Source organism: Diabrotica virgifera, chromosome 1 (assembly GCF_917563875.1).
Source record: "Diabrotica virgifera virgifera chromosome 1, PGI_DIABVI_V3a".
Taxonomy (NCBI): Eukaryota; Metazoa; Arthropoda; class Insecta; order Coleoptera; family Chrysomelidae; genus Diabrotica; species Diabrotica virgifera.
In genome coordinates this window covers 39,464,346-39,487,281 of record NC_065443.1, presented here as the reverse complement: position 1 = coordinate 39,487,281, position 22,936 = coordinate 39,464,346, and the positions used below count along the sequence as shown (strand labels likewise).

General features: G+C 34.9%; 1 protein-coding gene across 3 annotated transcripts in view; it reads right to left on the bottom strand.

Moving 5' to 3' along the window:
* LOC114336027 (aminopeptidase N) overlaps positions 1-22,936 on the bottom strand; it is a 92,055-nt gene that overhangs the window by 31,405 nt on the left and 37,714 nt on the right. For all 3 annotated transcript variants that reach the window (XM_050651477.1, XM_050651438.1, XM_050651512.1), the window contains exons 7-8: positions 12,430-12,511; positions 1,837-1,978 (exon numbers count right to left, since the gene is read on the bottom strand). In XM_050651477.1, coding sequence (XP_050507434.1) covers positions 1,837-1,978; positions 12,430-12,511 — 224 coding nt within the window. The remainder of the gene's footprint in view (positions 1-1,836; positions 1,979-12,429; positions 12,512-22,936) is intronic.

Below are 22,936 nucleotides of genomic sequence, written 5' to 3'. Positions count from 1 at the left end.
AAGTTAATTATCTTTAAAATGGTCTATTCTAGAAGGATGTGTGGCTACTTTTAAGTAAGATATGGTTTTTCAAAATTTTATACTTTTAATGATTTTTGATATGTTATTTTACGATTATTTTTAAATTTCTCATTATAACTTTTTTTGACTAAGTTTTCAATCCAATGGCATATAAAACAACATAATGTCTACCAATATAATAAACTACATCCCACCAGACTGAAAACAATGGGAACCTTCTCTGGTTACACCTCCCAGGCTTGTACAATTTGCAAGCCATAACGGATGCTGAGACTAAGGAAGATGAGGGAATTTCATAATTTATAATTCACGTCCCATCTGCCTGCGGGGTAAAGTTCCAACGAAAATGGTTCCCTTCGTACTCCTATCAGAATAAACATGTAAATCAAAAATTAATAACCATTTTCAATTTCGTTGCAAAACAAAAATACAGCCGCATCATATTCTAGTCCAATCAGAGAGTGCAGCAAGCACCTCTACCGGTTTCGAAACTTATTAGTCTTTCGAAACTTATTAAAGTTAAGGATATTTGATTATATGAGTGTGCCAAAAAACAGTGCGAAAAAGTAAATCCCATTTAAAATACATTGTTACTTCACGCACACTTTAAATCCTTCACGCACTGTTATCTATAATGACAGTTTTCACAAGTATATGTTTCAGTTTTCCCACGTCCAAATCGTCAGATTTTTTAAATATACACTGTTTTGCATGTACCTAACTTAATCTGACGATTTCGAGTTTTTCTAAGGATAGATTTTTTTTTCGGCACCCCCTTAACGAACTCCCCTGCATTAAAAGCCAATATATGGTAGAGGTACATTTTCAGGGCACAAGGTTTCTCCCCATGTAATAATCTGACGCGCTCGAGTAACTGCAAAAATCCTCGCTTGGGCTCCCCCACCATTATACATAATAATGAGATAGAGTAAATAATAGTTATTTTTCTAACAAGTTCAGAAAGTCATTCTTTTCCGCACGCGACTGCAGTTTGCCGAACGACGCGAAGCGGGAGTTCGGCAAGCAGTAGAGTGCGGAAAAGAGACTTTCTGCAAGAGTTAGGAACAATATTTTTTCTAAGAGTCTTTAAAAAATTACCAAATCTTAATCAATTAATTTAATTAAAATGAAAATACATACACAAATTAATTCTTTGACAAGGTTGTCAAAACCAAACTTTCAATATAATTAGTTAGCATGACGACGATCTTGGTTTCCATGACGATGATTCAAAACGACTGTTATTGTCGACCGATTTGACTTTCGAATATTATGTCAAAATAATTTTATTTCATCGAATTGTCGCGTTAATTTCAATAAAACAGGAACACAATAAGATATATTTGAAATAAATTAGTAAATAATATTTAAATATTAGTTTATTGCATGTATTATAATTACTTTAAGGCCATATTAACATATCTAAATTAACACGCGTGCGGAAAAGTAAAAACCGCGTGCGGAAAAGTAACACGCGTGCGGAAAAGTAACATGCGTGCGGAAAAGTGAAACTTTCTAAACTAAAATGCGTGCGCGAAAGTAGACATTTTTGCACGCTTGTAGAAAAAATACTTTTTAAAACAAACAAATATGATTGCTTTTCTTATATCATCATACATCGTTGAATAATGCTAAAAAAGCAATTGCTATTAAAGTAGCAGCTATTTTTAACTGCTATTTTCATTTAAAAGTAGCAGAAGCAAATGTATTCGTTTTCATACTCTCATGTGTCATCTCTTCCATCGTTGATAAAAAAAATATGTATGAGATAACAGTAAGACAGTTTATACCCGTTAAGAGCTAATTTGTACTAACCTGGGACAAACTAACTGATTTTCCGTTATTAGACAAACGTGCAGTAACCAATGGATATCCAGGCATATATAACCATTTTTCCATTTTATTTACCAACTCCATAGCTTCCAGTAAATTAGTGGGATTAGTGTAATTAAATTTACTAAAACATACAATTTGTATAATCATACAAAAAGATTAATTCAAAACTCTTATTTACAAAAATATCAAAGACTGGCATAAAAAGGAATTGCTCTAATGGAAAGTATTAGAAACATATTGTTACATTTCTTCTAAATAACTTTATTCAAACTCCAATACAAATTCAATACTTTTACATAACTGACAAACTAATAACTCTAAACTTCAAATGCTAAAATAAATTAGTGGAGTCACTGAAGGTTTTCACCTCCGATTTAGTTGAACCTTCATCGATTTCATGAAAATTGGTGAGTGGTTAGAAAATACTTCAAGGAACAAAGGCGACATAATGCCAAATTGCGATTTTACCCTGGGGGTGGATGCCACCCCTTCTTGGGGGTGAAATTTTTTTTATTAAGAGTAATACCAAAAATCGATAAAGGGGCAACTTCTAAGCAAAATTTTTTATATAAAGTTATTAAGATAAATCAATACTTTTTGAATTATTAAATATCAAAGATTTTATTTTTTCTTAAAAAAAAATGCATGTTTTAAAGCTGTTTTTCACGTATTACTCAAAAACTATAACCTTTTGTAAAAAAGCTAATATTACCAAAATTAAAGATAATAAAAAATTTAATACACTTAAAGAGCTAAGCTAATGTTATTTCAAAGTGAGTTATGGGTAATTGAATATATATTTTTTTCGACGAGTGCTCAAATCTAAGTATTCAAGCTTACATAACGGGAAAACGATGCATTTTATATAATTTACTTGTGAAGCACTATACAGTAGAATAGCATCAAAATTAAGCAAGTTATGATGAAAATAATAGAGCCCTTTCGATTTTTTTAGGAAAAATGAAAAATAAAACATACGCCATTTCCACAAAAATTAAAATTTGTAGTAATCCTCACAAGTATTTCTTTAGGTTAACATAATTAATGATTTCAACAATTTTGACCGGTTTAGAATGCATATTTTTGAAAAAAAGGATATAATTTATAAAAATGAGAATTTCTAAAGTTATCGTACTTTTCATTTTCTTTCGATAATAACTCCAAAAATACTCAATATACGTAAAAAACATATATAGCTAAATTTTAGTTTTTTCTGTTCCAAATACTTTATCCATTTTACTATTTCCGTAGAGTAAAAAATAGCCGAGATAGAAACGTTTAATATTTCAATTTTGCTGCGAGAACCATGTAACGCGGCCATTTAACATTTTATTTTTAAAAAAGTTAGAAGTTTAAAAGACTAGTTTGACGTTTTTTAATAGCTCTTAGAATCAACTTTTAATTAGTTTTTAGGTGAACCTTATATCTTAAAAATTAACGGAGTTATTTACAAAAGAACAATAACATTTTTTGGAAAAATTTTTAAAAGATACGTTTTGAAACATTTTTGGTGCATAAATTTTAATGCTATCAACTTGTTCGAGGACTTATTTGATAGATATTTCTATGAACTTTGACAAATCTTTTATAAGTTTATGTTATAAAATGCACCATTTCCCCGGTATTTAAGCTTGGATACTTAGATTTGGGTACTCGACGAAAGAAATATACATTCAATTACCTATAACTCACTTTTAATTAACATTGAAAGGTTTTTCTAGTAAGGAGTTTATTTATTTGATTTTTTATTAGCCTCAATTTTGATAAAAATAACTTTTTTGCAAAAACTTATAGGTTTTGAGTTATTTATGAAAAATCGGTTAAAAACATACATTTTTCTCAAGAAAAATTAAAATCTTTGATCTTTAATAACTCAAAAAGTTTTGATTTATTTTAATAAATATATTATACAAATTTTGCTTATAATTTGTCCCTCTATCGAAATGTGGGGTTATTTTTAATAAAATAATTTTCACCCCCGAGGAGGCGTGTCATCCACCCCCAGGGTAAAAGCGCAAGTTGACACCATATCACCTTTGTTCCTTGAGATATCCTCTAACCACTCACCAATTTTCATGCAAATCGATGGAGGTTCAACGAAATCGGAGGTAATAGCACATATCCACCTTCAGTGACTGCACTAAATCTGAACTGCAAAATCTCAGAGACATACATATTTAGGTTTTAATAGATTTTTTGACATTCTAGACGTCACCAGACAGTTCTAGGTTATTCCATAACATCTAGAATATTCCTGTACGTGATTACTTCTTCTTTCACGTCAAGGGATTTTTTCTATGTAGGATTAATCTACGGAACTGCCGTAACACTGCTCCCTCCTTTATAGTTATTCGCCTCGAATAACTGATCTCACAGGGTCTGATTGAAGCCAACAGGGTGGATCAGTTCCAGAACTACCTTGGATTTATTTCTAGCTGAAAACTCGAGGCGGTGGATAATATCGTTTATCTTCTGCAGGACGGTGTACGGGCCTTCCCAGTTTCGCTGAAGTTTCGGACAAAGTCCTTTCTTACGTGTGGGATTGTATAACCATACTGGGTCACTTCTTTCGAATTTTGTCCCATGGCATGCATATCGAGCCTTGACTTGGGTTTATCACTTTGAAACTTCAAACTTTTACGGGCAAATTCGTAAAACCTTTGCTAATTTTTCTCTTAAATGTTCGATGTACGTGAGGGATGAACGTTCTTCTTCGCAGGGAGACAATATTCCAAAAATAAGTTCTTGAGGAAGCTTGATTTCTCTACCGGTGATCATCATGGATGGAGAATAACTGGTTGCTTCATGTTCAGAACTTCTGTAGGCTAATACAAATAGAGGAATTAAAGTATCCCAATCTTTTTGATTATCAGCAACAAACATGGAAAGATATTGATAAATAGTTCTATTGTGTCTTTCGATCATTCCGTCTGATTGTGGATGGAGAGGCGTAGTGCGAGTTTTCTTAATACCCAAGATTTTCATTAATTCTTGTCATAATTCTGATTCAAAATTTCGTCCTTGATCAGAATGCAACTCTAAAGGAACTCCATTTCTTGATATGACGTGTGTTGTGAATGCTTCGGCTATTGTAGTCACTTCTTGATTAGGAAGGGGTGCAATTTCAGGCCATTTTGAAAAATAATCCATTGCAACCATTAAGTACTTATTACTTCTCTATATCGTTGGAAGTGGACCGAAAATATCAACTGCAAGTCGTTTAAAAGGCTCTCCGGAAAGATATTGTGCCATTTTACCACGACTTCTTGTTCTAGGGCCTTTTCTACCATTACATAAATCGCATTTCTTACACCAATCTTCTACATCTCGGCGACAATTTATCCAATAAAATCTGCCTAGAACTCTGGCCAGTGTTCTTTTTACTCCAAAATGTCCTCCAGACAGGCTGCTATGAAGTTCTTGTAACACACTTTTAATGTGTCATTTTGGTAGTACCACTTGTTGAACTAAACGTACTCCATCGAGACTTTCCCACTTCCGATATAACAGACCATTCGATAGATATAATAGACCATATTTGAGCCCAGTACGCCTTTATAGTTCCACTGTATTTGGATATTTCCTGCCAAATAGGTCTTACTCCATTTTTAACCCATTCTTATATGACTCTTAAGTCATTATCTTTCTTTTGTCTCGTCTTAATACTTTCCAGGGAAGTCTGATTATTATCTTCTTCCTGTTCAACCGTGGTTATGCAGAGACTTACTTCTTCGGTTACACTCTCTTTTTCTTCAAGTCTCTTACAGTACTGGCATTGTCGTTCCAAACATGGTCGCCTAGAAAGAATATCAGCATCGTTATGGAGGCGCCATTTTCGATATACAATTTCGAAGTTATATTGTTGGAGTCCCTCTATCCATCGAGCCACTTGTCCTTCTGACTTTTTAAAATTCATAAGCCACTGCAAAACGCTGTGGTCAGTTCTGATTGTAAACTTTCTGTTATAAAGAAAGGTATGAAAATGTTCTAGGGCTTTTATGATAGCTAGGAGTTCTTTTCTGGTAACACAATATGTAATTAGTTTCAGCCTTTTCTATTGTTTTACTAAAATATGCAATAACTTTTTCTTCACCTTCCTGTTCTTGTGATAATATGGCGCCAATACCATGCTGAGATGCGTCACAATCCAGAAGAAATTCGCCATTTTCTTGTGGGTAGGTTATGATAAGTGCTGTTGTAAGTCGGTTTTTTAAATCTACGAAGGCATTTTGACAATCCGTTGTCCAGTCAAATTCAATGTTGTTTTCAGTTAGTCGATAAAGAGGCTTAGCGATGCCGCCAAAATCTTTAATACATTTCCGGTAATATTAACAGATTCCAAGAAAACTTCTAATTTTTTTTTTATTTCCTGAAATCTTCTCTAGATCAGTTTTAATTTAATCTGCTGAAACGATATGTCCTAGATAGTACTATTCTCTTTGAAATAGTGAACATTTCTGATAATTGAGCTTTAAATTGGCATTTCGCAATCTGCCAAATACCTCGCTTAAGTTTTTCAGATGCTCATCAAAGGTTTTGGACATAATCATTATATCATCAAGATATACTAGGCATGTTTTCCAAGTAAGTCCTCTTAGACGTTCAGACGTAGCTGGAGCATTACAAAGACCAAATGGTAGAACCTGAAACCTGAAGAGACCACGGCCAGTTGAAAAAGCTGGTTTTCTCGATCATCAGAATGTACCTCTACTTGCCAGTAGCCGCTTTTTAAGTCTAGGGTTGAAATCCATTTAGCACCTGATAAAGTGTTCCGTGCATCATCTATTCGTGGCAAAGGATAACTGTCTTTTTGTGTAACCTGGTTTAATCTTCCGTAGTTTACACAAAAGTGAGTAGATCCGTCCTTCTTAGTTACTAGGACTACTGGTGAACACCAGAGGGCCGAAGCTTCTTCGATGATATCGGCATTTATCATGCCTTGTATTATGTTTTCAACTTCTTTTTGTCTAGTAAACGGTAATCTCCGTGGGGCTTGACGGATTGGTCTTGCATCTCCAGTATAAAATCTGTGTTGAACTAGACTAGTACGCCCTGTAGATTTCTCGGATTCAAAAATGTCGTAGTTCTCATTAATAAAGTTAGTTGTTTCATGAGGATAGAGTCCATTGGGTAACTTGAAGCTGTATTCTTTTTCAAATAGTTTTACACTTGGTTATTTTTTCTACTGGCGTACATTATGCTATTTGTTGTTCTTTCGGCAAATTAAAAGGCTTTTTGGACAAATTAGCACCCCTTACTACTGGAATCATCTCATCTACATTAACGAGGCACCTCTCTATCAAGATTCCGTCATGAACAAATTCCTCGCTTTCCACAACGCCGAAATGTAGATCTTCAGGTTTTTGACTCAGTCTTTCCAGGACGATACTTTCAGAATTTTGAGAAATTTCTGTATCCTCACTAACTACCACTCTTAATTGAGGTATCGATCCTTCGGTATTTAGGACAACTTCTTCATCCTCAATAAGCAAGATTTTATTTTGGGGATCTATGATAAATTTATTCTGTATAATATCCATCCCAAGAATACATTCATCTTTAATATTGGCTACAAGAAATAGGTGTTTTATCAAGGTATTACCAATCTGTATGGTTGCCGTTACTTCTCCATGAATTGAAATAGTTTGACCTGAAGCTGTTTCAAGAACTAAGTTTGTTTAAGTTGGCTGTAGTTTTCTCTTCGGAAGTCATTTGCGAATAAAAGATCTTGCTGCACCGGTATCAATAAGAAAGGTGCATTTTTGATTGTCAACGTAGCCTTTAAGTAATAAATTCTGTTCATTTTTGTTTAAAGTATAACTGCGAATTTTGGGCTTTTATTAGATACAGCCGACGCCCCTTAGTGTCGACTTTTATTCGTTTCCCTGTCTATTGTTTGGCTATCTGTGGTCAGTTGTGGGAGATCGACTTCTTAGATAGGTACTAGCTCTACTAGTATTTCTAGTAAGGCTATGTGACGGGCTTCTGGATGTGGATCTAGGCGACTTTCTGATTTCATTATTTGGTTCTTCTTTCCTTGACTGGGATCGGCTTCTGCAATTATTTTGTAAATGGCCCATTCTTCTGCAATTAAAACATCTTCTGTTCATTTCCCTCTCACAATCAAAATAATCTGATTAGATACATCTTTCCTTTTTATAAAATAATGTCTAATTCAAAAATATGTATCACACATTTCCATCAATTTAAGAAATGGGAATTGAAGGTGACATAACTCTATTTATAACCAATCGAACAATACGAACCACAATCATCAACTAATTCATAAAAATAAAACATCTTAGCAAATGTTTCACATAATTATTTGGTCCCAGATGTTCTTTAATATAAGTGGATCCATTATTCGCTAATTAATTCAACTTCTTTTTGAATAAAGTATAGATGTTTGCATACATTTTGGCTGATGCTTAATTTACTCCAACTGTCACTATAAAATAATTTTATACTTTATACTCCACATCTTACATAGTTAGTTAAGGTAAATGTAATTATAGCCACACCTTTGTTGATGTTTGTTTTTACTGTTATAATTTTTTAAAAATCTTTTATTACAATTAGTTGGCTGTAGTGATACTGGGTAACCTCAACGTCACATTGTCGGTTTGGTTTTGACACCACCTTTCAGAAACATCACACAATTTGTATTTAGTTGCCATTAAATCATTGTAATGTAAACAACTCAATTTACATCCCACGTGTTGGAAAGGTCAATACCTTACCTAAGGGCATTATTCTGTTCAATATGTATCCATCCTAAGGAGTTTTAAGTATGCACTTTTAATGCAACTATATAATATTTAAAGGGTTTTATCCTAATATTTCTTCGGTGGCTCAGCTGGCATCCAACCTGTAAGTATAACTAACTTGCTTTAACGTTAGTCAAAATTTATATATTAACTTTGCATTCATTAAAACGGTTATACTTACTTTTAAGTTTTAACACTGATGATGATTTTCTATAAAATCGAAAACGTTCTGTGATGTAGCCCTTAAAGGGATTTTTAATAAAAAAAATTATACCTTTTACAAAGATTCTTTTCCAATCTTCTGTTTTGATTTTGAAATTTTTGTTGAAGATTTTGCAGTATGCTTAACATCTGAGATAAAATAGGTGGGACATTATCTGCAGTAGTGACTTCGTCATGTTCTCGAAATCTTATTTGTTTTAATTTTGGGGGAGATCTGGAAATGCTTTTCGCCACTTCAAACTCCTGAGCTAAGATTAATGTTCCATTTAGCATGTTGTGGTGTTTTAATCAGAGCCTGTTGCATTTCGATATCATGTAGTCCATCTATAAATGCCTGTATACCTCTAGGTGCAGAAAACCTCTAGGTGCCTGAGGGTACGCCAAATGCAATAGTTGTTTAATATCGGCCTCAAATTCTTGCAGGCTTTCGTTACGTTTTTGATATCTAACTTTCAGTTAACTTTGGAAAACCTGTTTTAGATGTTGCTGGCTATATCTTGCCTCTAAAGCTTGTACAAGAGAGGTATAACTGGGTGCACCCTGTGGAAGAAATTGCAAAACGGTTGCTGCTTGTCCCCGAAGCGACACCACCAAGAAAGCTGCCATTTTGTTTTCATTCCAGCCATTTGCTCTAGCTGCAGCTTCGAATTGAAAACAATAAGTTTCCCATGTATTTTGGCCATCGAATGTGGGTGGTTTTAAAATTTTGCTGCTTCTGATTGTGTCTGGATCGACGATGAAAGATGGAAGGGCTGTTTGTTCGGATTCGATATTAGTAACTGAAACAATACGAGATAAAGAAGCTTACGTATTAATTTTGTTTGCTAACTCGACTATTTGTTTTTCTAAACTATATTTCAAATCGTTTAGTTGCTGCTTTAAATAGGTTTGTTGCTGTTCTATTTTATTCTCTAAATGATTTTTTGTTGGTCTATTTTACTGCCCAAGTAGTTCTGTTGTTGTTCCAATATATCTATTCTATCAGTAATTAGACTTACCTCTAACTGAAAATTTTCGTGAATTTGAGACAAACTATTCATGGTGTCTATTTCTGCTTGTCTACGCCTCTCCTCCTTCTGTTCCTCTTCTTGCCTACGCCTCTCCTCCTTCTGTTCCTCTTCTTGCCTACGCATCTCTTCGACTTCTGACCTACGCTTTTCCTCTTCTTGTATACGCTTCTTCGTCACCTCCCTACGCTGCTCCTTTCCCTCTTTCTCTTCTTATCTACGCTTCTCTTCATCTTCTTTCATTTTTATAAACCATGCAGGGGTCCTGACGTATCCATTTCCTTACTGAATTCTGTAGATCTCGTATTGAGCATTCAGAAATAATTAAATTCCAGCCCAACTCTCTCGCCAATGTTACACTTCTTCTATTCTAAATAACTTGATTCAAACTCCAATACAAATTCAATACTTTTACAAAACTGACAAACTAATAACTACTGTAAACTTCAAATGCTAAAATACAACTGAACTGCAAAATGTCAAACACATAATATGTATTTTCTGACGTTCAGAAATTTGTTTGGACGTCACCAAACAGTTCTGCGTTATTCCATGACATCTAGAACATCCCTGTACGTGACTACTTCTTTTTTCACGTCAAGGGACTTTTTCTATCTAGGATCAATCTACGGAACTACCTTAACAATATTTTAAACCAAAAAAAAATTACTGTTAAATGAGGAAATATAATGTTATGACTCGATAATTGTGCAAAGGAGTTGTGTCAAAGTTATGTAATATCGGCTTGATTTTCACTTAAATCAAACATTTTACAAAGGTCATACAAGCACAGAAAATAGCAAATTAATAAATGTGAGACTCTTAGACTCACCCTTTATATTTATAATACCTTGAATATTTAGTTTAATTAATTACCGGAATGTTACGTACTGTCAAAGATTTGATTCCAGTTCGGTGCTTCCATGGAGGTGCTCTGATGAGATTCATTTAAAATCGAAACACGTTTAAGGAAATAGTGGAGGCACATGGCACATGGCCTCCACTCCAAATCCGAATCATATTTCTTACTTTCAGTTCAAAATTAGTATGATTAAATAGGTATTTTCAATACCTTTTACATGAAATATAACTTACCATAAGGTTCCATTTAAAATTATCCTTCACAGGTATCGGTCACAGGTAAGAATTTGGCCATAAAATGCATAAAATACTAAAATACCTATAATTTTGAATTTTTCCACTCTTTAAGGGACACTTTAGAAAAACAATCTAATAAAAATAACGTTAAGGTGTTCTTTTTCTTCTTTTTAATTAATTATTTTCTTCAAACTAAGTTCTTAATCTAGTAATACATAAACCGACAATAAATATCGTTCTACATAACACCATCATCAGTAGACACATATCCTCTTCTCTCTGATTGAACCAGGATACCTCAACGCGTCCCGTCCTGGATTTCAACGAACAACATGGCTCGAGTGTCGTAGCGACATCTGTTAAAATACAAACTAAGTTCTCAATCTAGTAATACATAAACCGACAATAAATGTCGTTCTACATACCACCAGATTGATAACAGGTGGAAACCTCTCTGGTTACAACCTCCGAGGCTTTAAAAAATTATAAGCCATGCGGGTGCCAAGACCATCAGAATATGAGGGGAGTTTTAGATCATTTAGGCTGAGCAGATGGGAAGTGAATTATTTAAACTTCTTTCATCTTCTGATCGTCTTGGAATCTACATGGCTTATAGTTTTTAACAGCCTCGGAGGTTGTAACCAGAGATGTTTCCACCTGTTGTCAATCTGGTAGTATATAGAATGATATTGATTGTCGGTTTATGTATTACTAGATTGAGAACTTCGTTTCTTAGCAGATGTCGCTACGACACCCGAGCCATTTCGTTCGTTAAAATCCAGGACGGCACGCGTCGAGGTATCCTGGTTTAATCGGAGAGAAGAGGATATGTGTTTACTGATGATGGGGCAAGAAAGCCCCGAAACCGGTATAGACTCTTCCTGCACTCTCTGATTGAACTAGAATATAATGCTGCTGCAGTTTCAGGTTGCAACGAAATTGAAAATGTTTATACATTTTTAATTATTTTCTTGTCTATCATTGCTTATCTTCTTCTTATGGCTCGGCTTTGTATCGTGTTCATTTATTTTTTATCTGCTTTTTCCTGATATCATTGAACCGTCTGCGTCTGGTTAATGGTCGTCTACGTTTTCTATTTATTTCCCACAGTTTTCATTGAGTTGTTCTCTTATAGACCATTAATATTGTTCATTTTAAGTATTCTTCTAATTTACCATTATGCATTATTTCTTAAACTAATGTTTGAAATTATCATATTTCGGTGTGTGACCTGGAATGTGTGATTAGTTTTTGCTGTAAAGGCTTAGATCCGAGATTGTGCGACTACGCTCTTAATATCTCCAGCATGTCTTTTGTTGTTAAGGTTTTTTAGCCTAGGCAAAAATATTATCTACCGCCTTTATGCTTGTGTCTTGGAGTTTAATTTTAAGTTGTTGATAGAGGTTTCTATTATTGCGTAACCTCTTTGTTTTCCCTGATAACATGATAATGGTGAACAATAACGATTGTCTACTTACTACTTATTTAAGTATGAATTAATATGTTCTTCAAATATTTTTTCACCCAGTGTAGATTGCATCATTCGTATAATGCTGGCACCTGAAATAAATTTGTGTGATAACATACAGGGTGACTGATTAGTGTGATAAAGCTCAGTCGATCCGTTATAGTAATAGATAGCAATAAAAGTTAATAACAAAAAATGTAGCCAACTTTGAGCTTCACATTACAAAATTAGATCACAAAAATATAAAGGTTTGTTATGTTATGCAGGATATTTATAAAGTTATGACCAATTTTCTATAAAAGTTCAGCTCCCTATATAAATGAAAATAAGCACAACAGCAATAGTTTATTAGTGCCATAGTTTTTTGTTTATTGTCAGAATTTTAAGAATGTTTGACATTGCTAATTTTGTGCTTGTATATGTGTTGACACACCCTGTATTCGATATAAAGAAAATTAACAATGTCAACCATTCTTAAAAATTTGACAATCGATGAAAAAATATTGCACCAATAAACCACTGCTGTTGTGCTTATTTTTATTTATACAGTGAGTTCAACTTGTTACGATTTTCATATAAAATTGGTTATAACTTTGTAAATACCCAGCATAGCATAACAAACGTTTATATTTTTGTGATGGGGAAGTTAAGAAGATTTCGAATATAGAATAAAATATACGCTGTACTTAAACTGCCGTTAAACGGTCTTGCACTATAATTACGGTGACCATATGTACCTACTTATTTAAGTAGGACAGTACTTATTTTTAAATATTGTCCTAATGTACTTTAAAACCTTTCTAAGGACATGCAAATGTACTTATTTTTTGTAAAAAATGAATATTTTTATCTTTTACTATTTTTAAACAAATTTCTTTGTATACTGTTCAAGGTATTGCAGTTTTTGTGTCTTGATGGTTTATAATATTTCCATTCTTTTGTTAACTCTTCTCATGACTTCGTTGTTTGTTACGTGCTCGGTCCATGCTATCTTCAGGATACCTTCACCCACAGTTCAAATGCTTCCAACTTTCTAGTAGTCGACGTGTTAATTGACCATGCTTCTATCCCGTAAAGCAGAGTCGAGAAAATATAACCCATTGCCAGGCTAACTCTCAAGTCTAATTATTTCAGTTCTCTTGCACAAAGTACCTTTCTCATTTTATTGAAGTTTGTTCTTGCTTTCTCTATTCGAACTTTGATTTCTTTGGAGTAATAGTTTGTGTGATTAATTATTGTGCCAAGATAGTTGTAGTTTTCAACTTGTTCTAACACTTTTTTGACATTAATAAACGTCAAATACGGTTGCATCTAAAATAGCTCCAGAAAAAATTAATTTTTTAGTAGTTTAACTTAAATTAATTTTATAGTGGTTTTAATTATCATTGATAAGAAGTTTCAGTCCTATGGGTTAAACAGCCTAGGCTTCTTTTCACGGTGTTTAACTTTTGTGTGAACAGTTTAAAATTTGGCCATGGTTAAACGTACCTAAATATTGACATTCAGCTCGCAGTTTTTGTGACAATTAAAACATTTAAATTTCATCGTGGGTAAAAACATTTACATATTGTAGAATAGTGATACAAAAGTGAAAATATTCTCCCCAGATGGGGGAGAATATAAAAAAGACGCCAGTGTGCGAACTAAATACTGCTGAAGTTATTAGTGATAGTAATCAAGACATGGATACAGGAACTATCACCACAAATTCTTCTGCTACAAGGGAGGTAAAACTTTTTAATATTAATTGTAATAGTTACGACTTTCAAAATTGTTGTGTTTATGTTGAGAAGACCAATGATCAGAATATTTCCCGTTTGCATCCAATGGTTGTTGCAGATATTTTACATCAAAAATTAAAGATTAATAATATTAAGCAAATTAAAAGTATAAGAAGAAACCGTGTTAAAGTAATCCTCAAATCTATTTTGGATGCAAACAATTTAGTCAATAATAGTCACTTAAAGGACGATAATTTAAAAGCGTACATTCCAAATCACCTCTTGGAAATCAAAGGACTGATACGCGATGTTGATACCAAATATAATATTGACTATTTGAAAAAATATATGAGCTCTAGTTCACCAATTATTGATATTAAAAGAATGCACAGGAAAGTAGAAAAGGATGGAAATACAGAATACGTCCCTAGACGTAATGTTATAATTACTTTTGAAGGCAATTGTTTGCCAAACTATGTTGTGATAAATTATGTATTTTTCCAAGTGGAAAAATTGTTGGGTAAAGTGACGCAATGTTATAAATGCCTCAAATATGGACATATTTCTAGACAGTGTAAAGGTACACAGGAATACTGTATACAATGTGGACAAATTAAAAATGACATACATACATGTGATGAAACAAAAAAGTATTGCATACACTGTAAAACTGATAAGCATATATCTATCTCTAAAAACTGTCCTTTTTTCGAACATCAAAAAAAAATAAAAAATATCATGATTGAACATAAAATCTCATATTTGGAGGCAAAAAATTTGAGTGACTCATCATTTTCTGGTCTTATTTCTAATAACAGATTTGAAATATTGTCAAATTCAGACAAAGAATTTCCAAAATTAACTAACTCCTCTGAAGTTAGTACATCTCCTTATTTCAAGCCATTGAGGCCTCACCTACAGAAACCCAAAAGTTTTAGCCAACCAAGCTGTAGTACATCAAGCACTGAGTATAGTGCAAATAAAAAAAGAAAAGTATCATCTCCAACTTCCGAAGATCCTACACCATATCTCATCCCTTTCAGATTTGGACCGTCTCAACCTTTACCTCCCTTAAATAAGGAAAGTTTTCCTAATACAGACAATGATAAAAATAAGTTAGTAGATTCCTTAGTACTTCTTTTCTCAAGTTTTATTCAAAATATTAATTGTTTAGAAGAGGCAAAATCACTTGACATGAATTTGTTAGCCAAAGGTATTAATAATGTTCTAGATAATATTTTAAAAAATAACTCATCTAATGACGAACAAATCTAAACTCAAAATAATACAATGGAATGCTCGATCAGCTGTTGCTAACAAAAACAGCCTTATTAACTTTTTAATAACCGAAAATATTGACATAGCTTTAATAAGTGAAACTTGGTTTAAACGGGATTGTTAAGGCAATACGTAAAGTATCCTTAACAATAGTAACCTATACTTATTGTACGGTTATAGAGTATATTCCCATAGGTAAGCTGGTTAAGAGTAGATAACGATTTTTCATATGTAATTTAAAGTATTATCTGCATAAATGGCACAAAGAATATTTGCTACGAGAGGTATATGGTTCAAAATGCATACAGTATCACGACTAATAAGTTATGTTCACATACATGTAGAGTACTTACAGTTTTATTCCTTGATGACGTGTCACATCAGAGCTCTGATTGAATTCCATAATCCATTTGGTTCATTTGTAAGGCACTCACTAATACGCTAAATAAATCATCGTCGATAATACTGAGCAGATTGAATTATCTGAGCGGTATAAAACGATAGCAAAAAAAGCCGGTAAAATGCGGCCTTTTTACGAATAGCGGGAGCGTCGATAGATTAGAGATGATTCTCGTTAGGAAGCTTTTGACGATCTGCCCCGGCGAGGGGTTCAAATGCGAGTCTCAACAATAACCTGGAGTTTCCAGAAAGGTTACATAAATACTACTTGAATTTTAAGTAATCAGTAGTACAGGGGCGTAACTAATTATTTTAGTGAGCCGTGTATAATATATTTATTGTACATATTGCCGGGGGCGACAGGCGAGAGAGATGGCCTATATCACCTCGAAGAGAGGGGATTGGCAAAGATGTGCACAACGATAAGAAATGTTTGAAGAAATTAGAGTTTATATACACAAGGGGTAACAACGATAAAATGGAGGAAAACGATAAGTTTTCCCCCTAGGGATAGATTTTAATCTTCCAGGGGAATCACAGCGATTTTCGTAATACCACGAAGAAAATCACCGTGAGTAGTGTGAATCTTGACAGTACGAACTAGACCATCCTTACCAGGCAATACATCTATTACCCTGGCAGTTGGCCATAAGAGTGGAGGAGTACCATCCTCCTTCAACAGAACCAAATCCCCGATCTTGACAGGGTCAGTAGGGTCGGTCCATTTATTTCTTTGCTGCAGGAGGCAAAGATAGTCTTTTTTCCACAATTTCCAAAATTGCTGTTGAATTTTACTAATACGCTGAAAAAGATTCAACCTATTTTCAGGTATCTCTGAAACACTTGGTTCAGGGGGCGCGGTTAAACTTCTTTGAACTAAGAAGTGAGCTGGAGATAGGAAAGCGAAGTCATTGGCGTCAGACGACATCCTAGTGATGGGTCTCGAATTTAGAATAGCCTCGATTTGGCATAATACTGTGTTAAACACTTCAAAGGTGAAGTGGGAATTTCCTATAATTCGATAGAGGTGATACTTCACACTCTTTATTCCTACCTCATGGAGGCCGAATTGATGGGGGTTGCGGGGAACACCCATCTTGAAAGTTATGGAGTTTTGAGTACAGAATTCCTTAATCTGTTCCGAATTATTTTGATTTAAGAAAAAATCATAGAATTCGCGCATTTCATTTTTTGCCCCATGGAAATTTGTGGCATTGTCGCTCCAAATAATACTGGGCGTGGATCTTCTGGCAATAAACCTTTTCAGAGTAAGAATATAGGCTTCTGCGCTTAATCCTGTGACGAGTTCGATATGAACACATTTAGTGCTCATGCAAATGAAATAGGCTACGTATGCTTTGTAAAGCGGTGCCTTCCTCAAATGTGAGGACTTAATTAAGAAGAACCCCCCATAGTCCACTGAGACGACTTGGAAGGGTCTAGTGGGGAGTACACGATCGGGATGCATATCTGCCATCTGTTGAACAGAATTGGGTGTCATGAATCGGAAACAGTTTACACACTTACGAATTAAGCGTTTAATCTGTCTTAATCCGTCAATTGGCCAGTACTTCATTTTGACATACGAAAGTACTGTTTGCGCGCCTGAATGTAATAACTTATGATGAGCTTGAGTCAAGATTAGTTCTACAACTCGACATTTAGAAGGAAGTAGAATGGGGTGTTTTTGATTATACGATATGGGGGCGTGTCGGAGACGTCCTCCCACACGAATCAGCCCATCATTATGTTGTAGGAAGGGGTTGAGTTTACGAATGGCTTTATTGGTCACGAGTTTAGCATTTTTCAATTCAAGAATCTCTTTTTTAAAGTAGATACTTTGGATATACCTGATGATCGCGTGATCAGCGATCTCCATTTCGGGTGGCGTCAATATATCCGTATCTCGTGGAGAGTTATTTATTTTCTTTTTAATATTACTGATGAATCTAAAAAGATAAGCGACAATTCTTTGAATTTTACGAAAAGAAGAAGATTTAGCGAATAGATTTTCAAAGGTGTCGTTGAGTTCGTGATTTGTTGCTATGTTTGAGACAACTAACTTCCTTAATTCAGGAAGATCATCCTGAAAATGAGGAATTTGATGAAGAGAAAAATCGATGGGATTGTCTCTAATAAAGCTAGGTCCGCATAACCAGTCTTCGGTGGTCTGGGGATTATCAAAGACATTTATCCCTCTGGAAGCGGGGTCAGCGATGTTTTCGTGACTTCTGACGAAATGGAAATCACAAGGAAAAGTTTCCAACAAGGAATTGACCTTTTGAATTCTGTTTTGTACAAAAATGTTCCAAATGTGTTTTTTAGAAAGTATCCAAGACAAGGCAATTGTAGAGTCAGCAAAGAGATGAGATGAAGATATACTCAAATTTTTCTTGAAGATGTGAAAAAGTCTATGAGCCAGAGTGACTCCCAACACTATTCCACAAAGTTCCAATTTGGGGATGGTGAGTTTATTTTTTAGCGGAGAAATTTTGTTTTTAGAAGCGATAAGCCGCGACGATACAGAAAAGTCTGAGTATGTCGCTTTGAGATACACACAAGTGCTGTATATTTTTTCCGATGCGTCGGTGAAAATAATTAATTGAACATCAACAACTTTCTTTTGTAAAAGTAAGCATCGAGGTACCTTGACCTCTTCTATAGTTTTGAATGTCGATAAGAGGTTTTGCCAATTTTTCATAATGATGGGTGAGTCAATGGGTTGATCCCAGTCCAGTTTCTGGGACCATATTTCCTGTATCAAGAGCTTAGCGTTCACAAGGACAGGGGATAACCATCCTAGCGGGTCATACAAAGTAGCAATGTAGGAGAGAATAGTACGTTTAGTAACAACATTAGCCAATTTGAAGATAGGAGTTTTAAACGAAAAGTGGTCGCGTTCTGAATCCCAGAATATGCCTAAGACTTTATCAGATCCCGTGAAGTTAAGACTGACTTCAGAGACGGGATTTAAATTGTGTTGAGACAGAAATTCTGAAGAACTGCAGTTCCACTTGTGGAGGAGGAAACCATGGGTTTCTAGCAAAGAAGTTAATTGTTCGAAAAGACAACTTAATTCATGAAGACTGTCAGCACCGCTGATCAGGTCATCCATATAGATAGATTCTTGCAGAACACTAGTAGCAAGTTCGTGGGTATGTTTGTTGTTGTCAGCGATGTGCTTGATAACTCTTTGAGCGATAAATGGGCTACTTGGGAGCCCGAAGGGTAATCTTTGAAATTGATAGCACCGTAAAGGCTGCTGAATATTGTCCCTAAAGAGAAAATTTAACAGAAATGTTTCAGTGGGACAAATGGCGATTTGTAGGAACATAGCCTTGATGTCGCCTACTAGTGCGAATTTAAACTGACGAAACTTAGCGAGAATGTCAAAAAGTTCATGTTGGACGACATAACCTTTGTCTATGACGTCACTGAGGGAGATTCCCGTAGACGATTTATTGTTTGGATCGAAAACTATACGAGTGGAAGTAGTAGAGTTGGATTTGAAAACGGGAAAGTGAGGGAGAAAGTAATTAGGTTTACCTGAGTCATTTAGCATTTTTAACGGCACTTGAATTATTTGTCCGTTATTGAGATATTCCGATATAATGTCCTGATATTTTTCCAATAAATCAGGGTTGAGTTGAAAACGTTTCTCGAGACTGAGAAAACGTCTTTTTGCCGAGAGAAACGAATTTCCCATGTCTATATCTTCGATAGGGAGTTTGAGATTGAGTGTGGACTCATATCGTCCATTGGGGAGAACATTAACATGTTTTACAAAATTAATTTCAGCGGGGTGATCATTAATGAGATCGGTGTTCTGAGGAGCGGCTTCTTCCAGCTCCCAGAATTTTTGTAAATGATCGGATAGTTCCTCGTTGGACACTACCGGCTCATTTACGGCGGAAGGAGTGTTATGAGAACAACAAGTAACGAGAGAGTTTGAATAAAATTCCAAAGCCTTTTTAGTATTTTTCGACTTAAGAGCAAAGTCTGGAACTGACCCTGATATCGTGTACCCGAGTAGAGTGCGTTGAAGAACGGGAAGACCTTTTCCCAAACGAATTATTTCAGGTTGAATGATATCGTTATACAGGTCTGCACCGAGCAGGATACCAATTGGGGATGTTACATGGAACATCGGATCACCTAATGGTATCTCTGAGGGTATGTTTAGTTTGCTCGCTAAAATAGAAATTTGAGGAAGCGGATTTGTTATCTTTGGGAGTACAGAGCACGAGATGTCAAAAGGAACGTCGTTAGCGACAGCGAAAATTGTTGTATCTACAATAGATTGAGACGAGGATGAGGTGGAGTTAATTCCATTGATCCGTAATTTTCCATCTCTAGTGGTGAGTGACAGTTCCTTTACGAGGTCAGCACTAATAAATGAAACCTGTGAGGCCGAGTCTAAGAGTGCCTTTGCGAAGACCCTCTTGCCGCTAGGAGCGACAAGATAGACCTGGAGTGTGCTTAATAACACCAAATGATTATCAAGCGAGGCTGCAGATAGAGCCATTGAATGTGGAGTCGAATTTTGAAGATTAACTTCCGTTTCAGGAGCTCTAACATGTGAGGGCCCCTGTTGTGAATTACCCTGTGTATGGGAGTTATTTGAGATAGCGGTTTTATTATGATTATTTGAGTTGTGTTGGCCAACAGCCGCGGAAGGGTTACTATGACCCGTTTTGTCGAAATGGAGCAACGTGTGATGACGAGATTTACAAACTATGCAAGAGAATTTGGATTTACACTGATCGAGCATGTGAGACCCAAGACAATTAATACAAAATTTATTTTGTTTGACAAAACTAAAACGTTCTTTAGAATTCAACTGCTTGAACTGAGGACAAGAGTAGATCGAGTGAGAGTCGTTGCAATAGGAACATTTCTTAGGACCTAAGCGAGGCGAAAGGTTACTGGTAGAAGTGTCTGAGGCTAGGTGTAAAGAGTGTCTGGAAGTAGTAGTCGATTTTGGTTTTGATTGAGATTGAATATTCTCAAGATGAACAACGCGTGTCTCGATTTCCCCTAGAAAATGGACAAAATCAGGGGTAGCTTGGCTACCACCGGATTGGAACTCAAGAGCCCTAATGGTAGGTGCGTCGAGTTTCTGAGTAGCGATATGTATGAGAAGTAAATGCAAGAGATCTGAAGGGGGCCTATTCAAGTTCAATAGGGCCTTGAAATTATTTGACATGACCGTATGAAAATTTCTTAATTGTGAGTGATTTGCGTTTCCAGAAATAGGAGGCGCATCAAGAATTTGAGAGATGAGAGTTTTGATAAGCGATTTAGAGTTGGCGTACCTTTGTGTCAGGTTATCCCGGGCTATTTTGTAATTGTCACCTGTGAGTGGGATATGCTCGAGAAGCGTCAAAGGCTCGGAAGTTAGAAAACTTTTGAGGTAAATGAGTTTTTCCAGATCACTTAATGTAGTATCAGATCCTATTATTGTATCAAAGGTCTCAATGAATGAATTGTATTCAGTAACTAAGCCACTAAATGGTTTTAACTGAATACGAGGGAGGTTTACTGTTCGTTGCCTAGCCATAGACTGTGAGGTTAGAGAAGAATTAGGGTCAAATTGGAGGGAGGGGGTAGCAGTCACATTAGAACTTTCAATGACCTCTAACCTTTCTTCCAATAGAGAAATTGTATCCAAATATTTATCAAAAACCACAGAGGAATCAGTAGAGGGGGTAGGTTCCTCGGGGATCGTCTCCAGCACATTTTGAGCATCGCGGAAAAGTCCGTAAGAATGTTTGAGTTGTGAAATTATTTCACGAATTTTATATTTGTTTAGAGAATTAAGAGTTGTGGGAACCGAATCAGCCAACTTGGTTATATCAAGTTTTGCGGTGAGCCTCTGTCGGTTATATTTTGATCGGTCAGCCATGTTGCGAGAATGTGAGATTAGATAGATTATTTGCAAATGTCTAAACCTATAAATCGATGCGAAAATGAGAGAATATGTACAATATATTATATATTACACGTTTAATAGTGTGAGATTGGCTTAATAGTATCACCCTGTATGAGCGCAGATTAGTATATGAAATGCAAAACTATAAAATTTCAAAATATATGCAATTTTCCAAAATGGGTATTTTTCAGCAAGTGTGAGACACCCTTAACAAGTATTTAAATTAATTAAATTGAAGGAAAAAACAATTATTTATTTTCTATAGTTTTCTAGAAGTGTAAAATGAGCTTAAGCGAAGCTAAATGTAGCAAAAACTTACAATTTATGCAAGAAAACAAAATTATTTTTAATAATTTTTGTAACCTGTGAACCAGGCTTAATCGGATTCAAAATTATAAATTTAATTTAAATCAAAAGGTTGAACAAACAATGTTAAAATTATAACACCCGTACTATCAGCCAAGAAATGAGTACACTTTTTGTATACTATAAACAGAAAAATATATTTACGAAAATAAAATAATGTAATATATGCAAATATTTTTTCATACAAACAAAACGACTCCTTTATTTGAACAAAGCAAGTAGTTTCTGAAATTGCACGTGTAGACCGGGCTTAACAACCTACCAGCTATTGTAGAGACGTGCTGGGTTAAATACTGAGAATTTGAGTGCAGAAAGAGAGGAATATTTTATTTTTGTGCCGGGGCGGCGTGGCTTGGAAATTTCCAAATGCAACAGAAAGACACTATAAATGAAAAACCGTTATTCTCAGAATAGAGATTATCAAAATATGCAAATACGAAGGACCTTGAGGATTTAATTAATAAATAATTAATATGATACGGCTCGATGGAACAGAAATGTTAAGGCAATACGTAAAGTATCCTTAACAATAGTAACCTATACTTATTGTACGGTTATAGAGTATATTCCCATAGGTAAGCTGGTTAAGAGTAGATAACGATTTTTCATATGTAATTTAAAGTATTATCTGCATAAATGGCACAAAGAATATTTGCTACGAGAGGTATATGGTTCAAAATGCATACAGTATCACGACTAATAAGTTATGTTCACATACATGTAGAGTACTTACAGTTTTATTCCTTGATGACGTGTCACATCAGAGCTCTGATTGAATTCCATAATCCATTTGGTTCATTTGTAAGGCACTCACTAATACG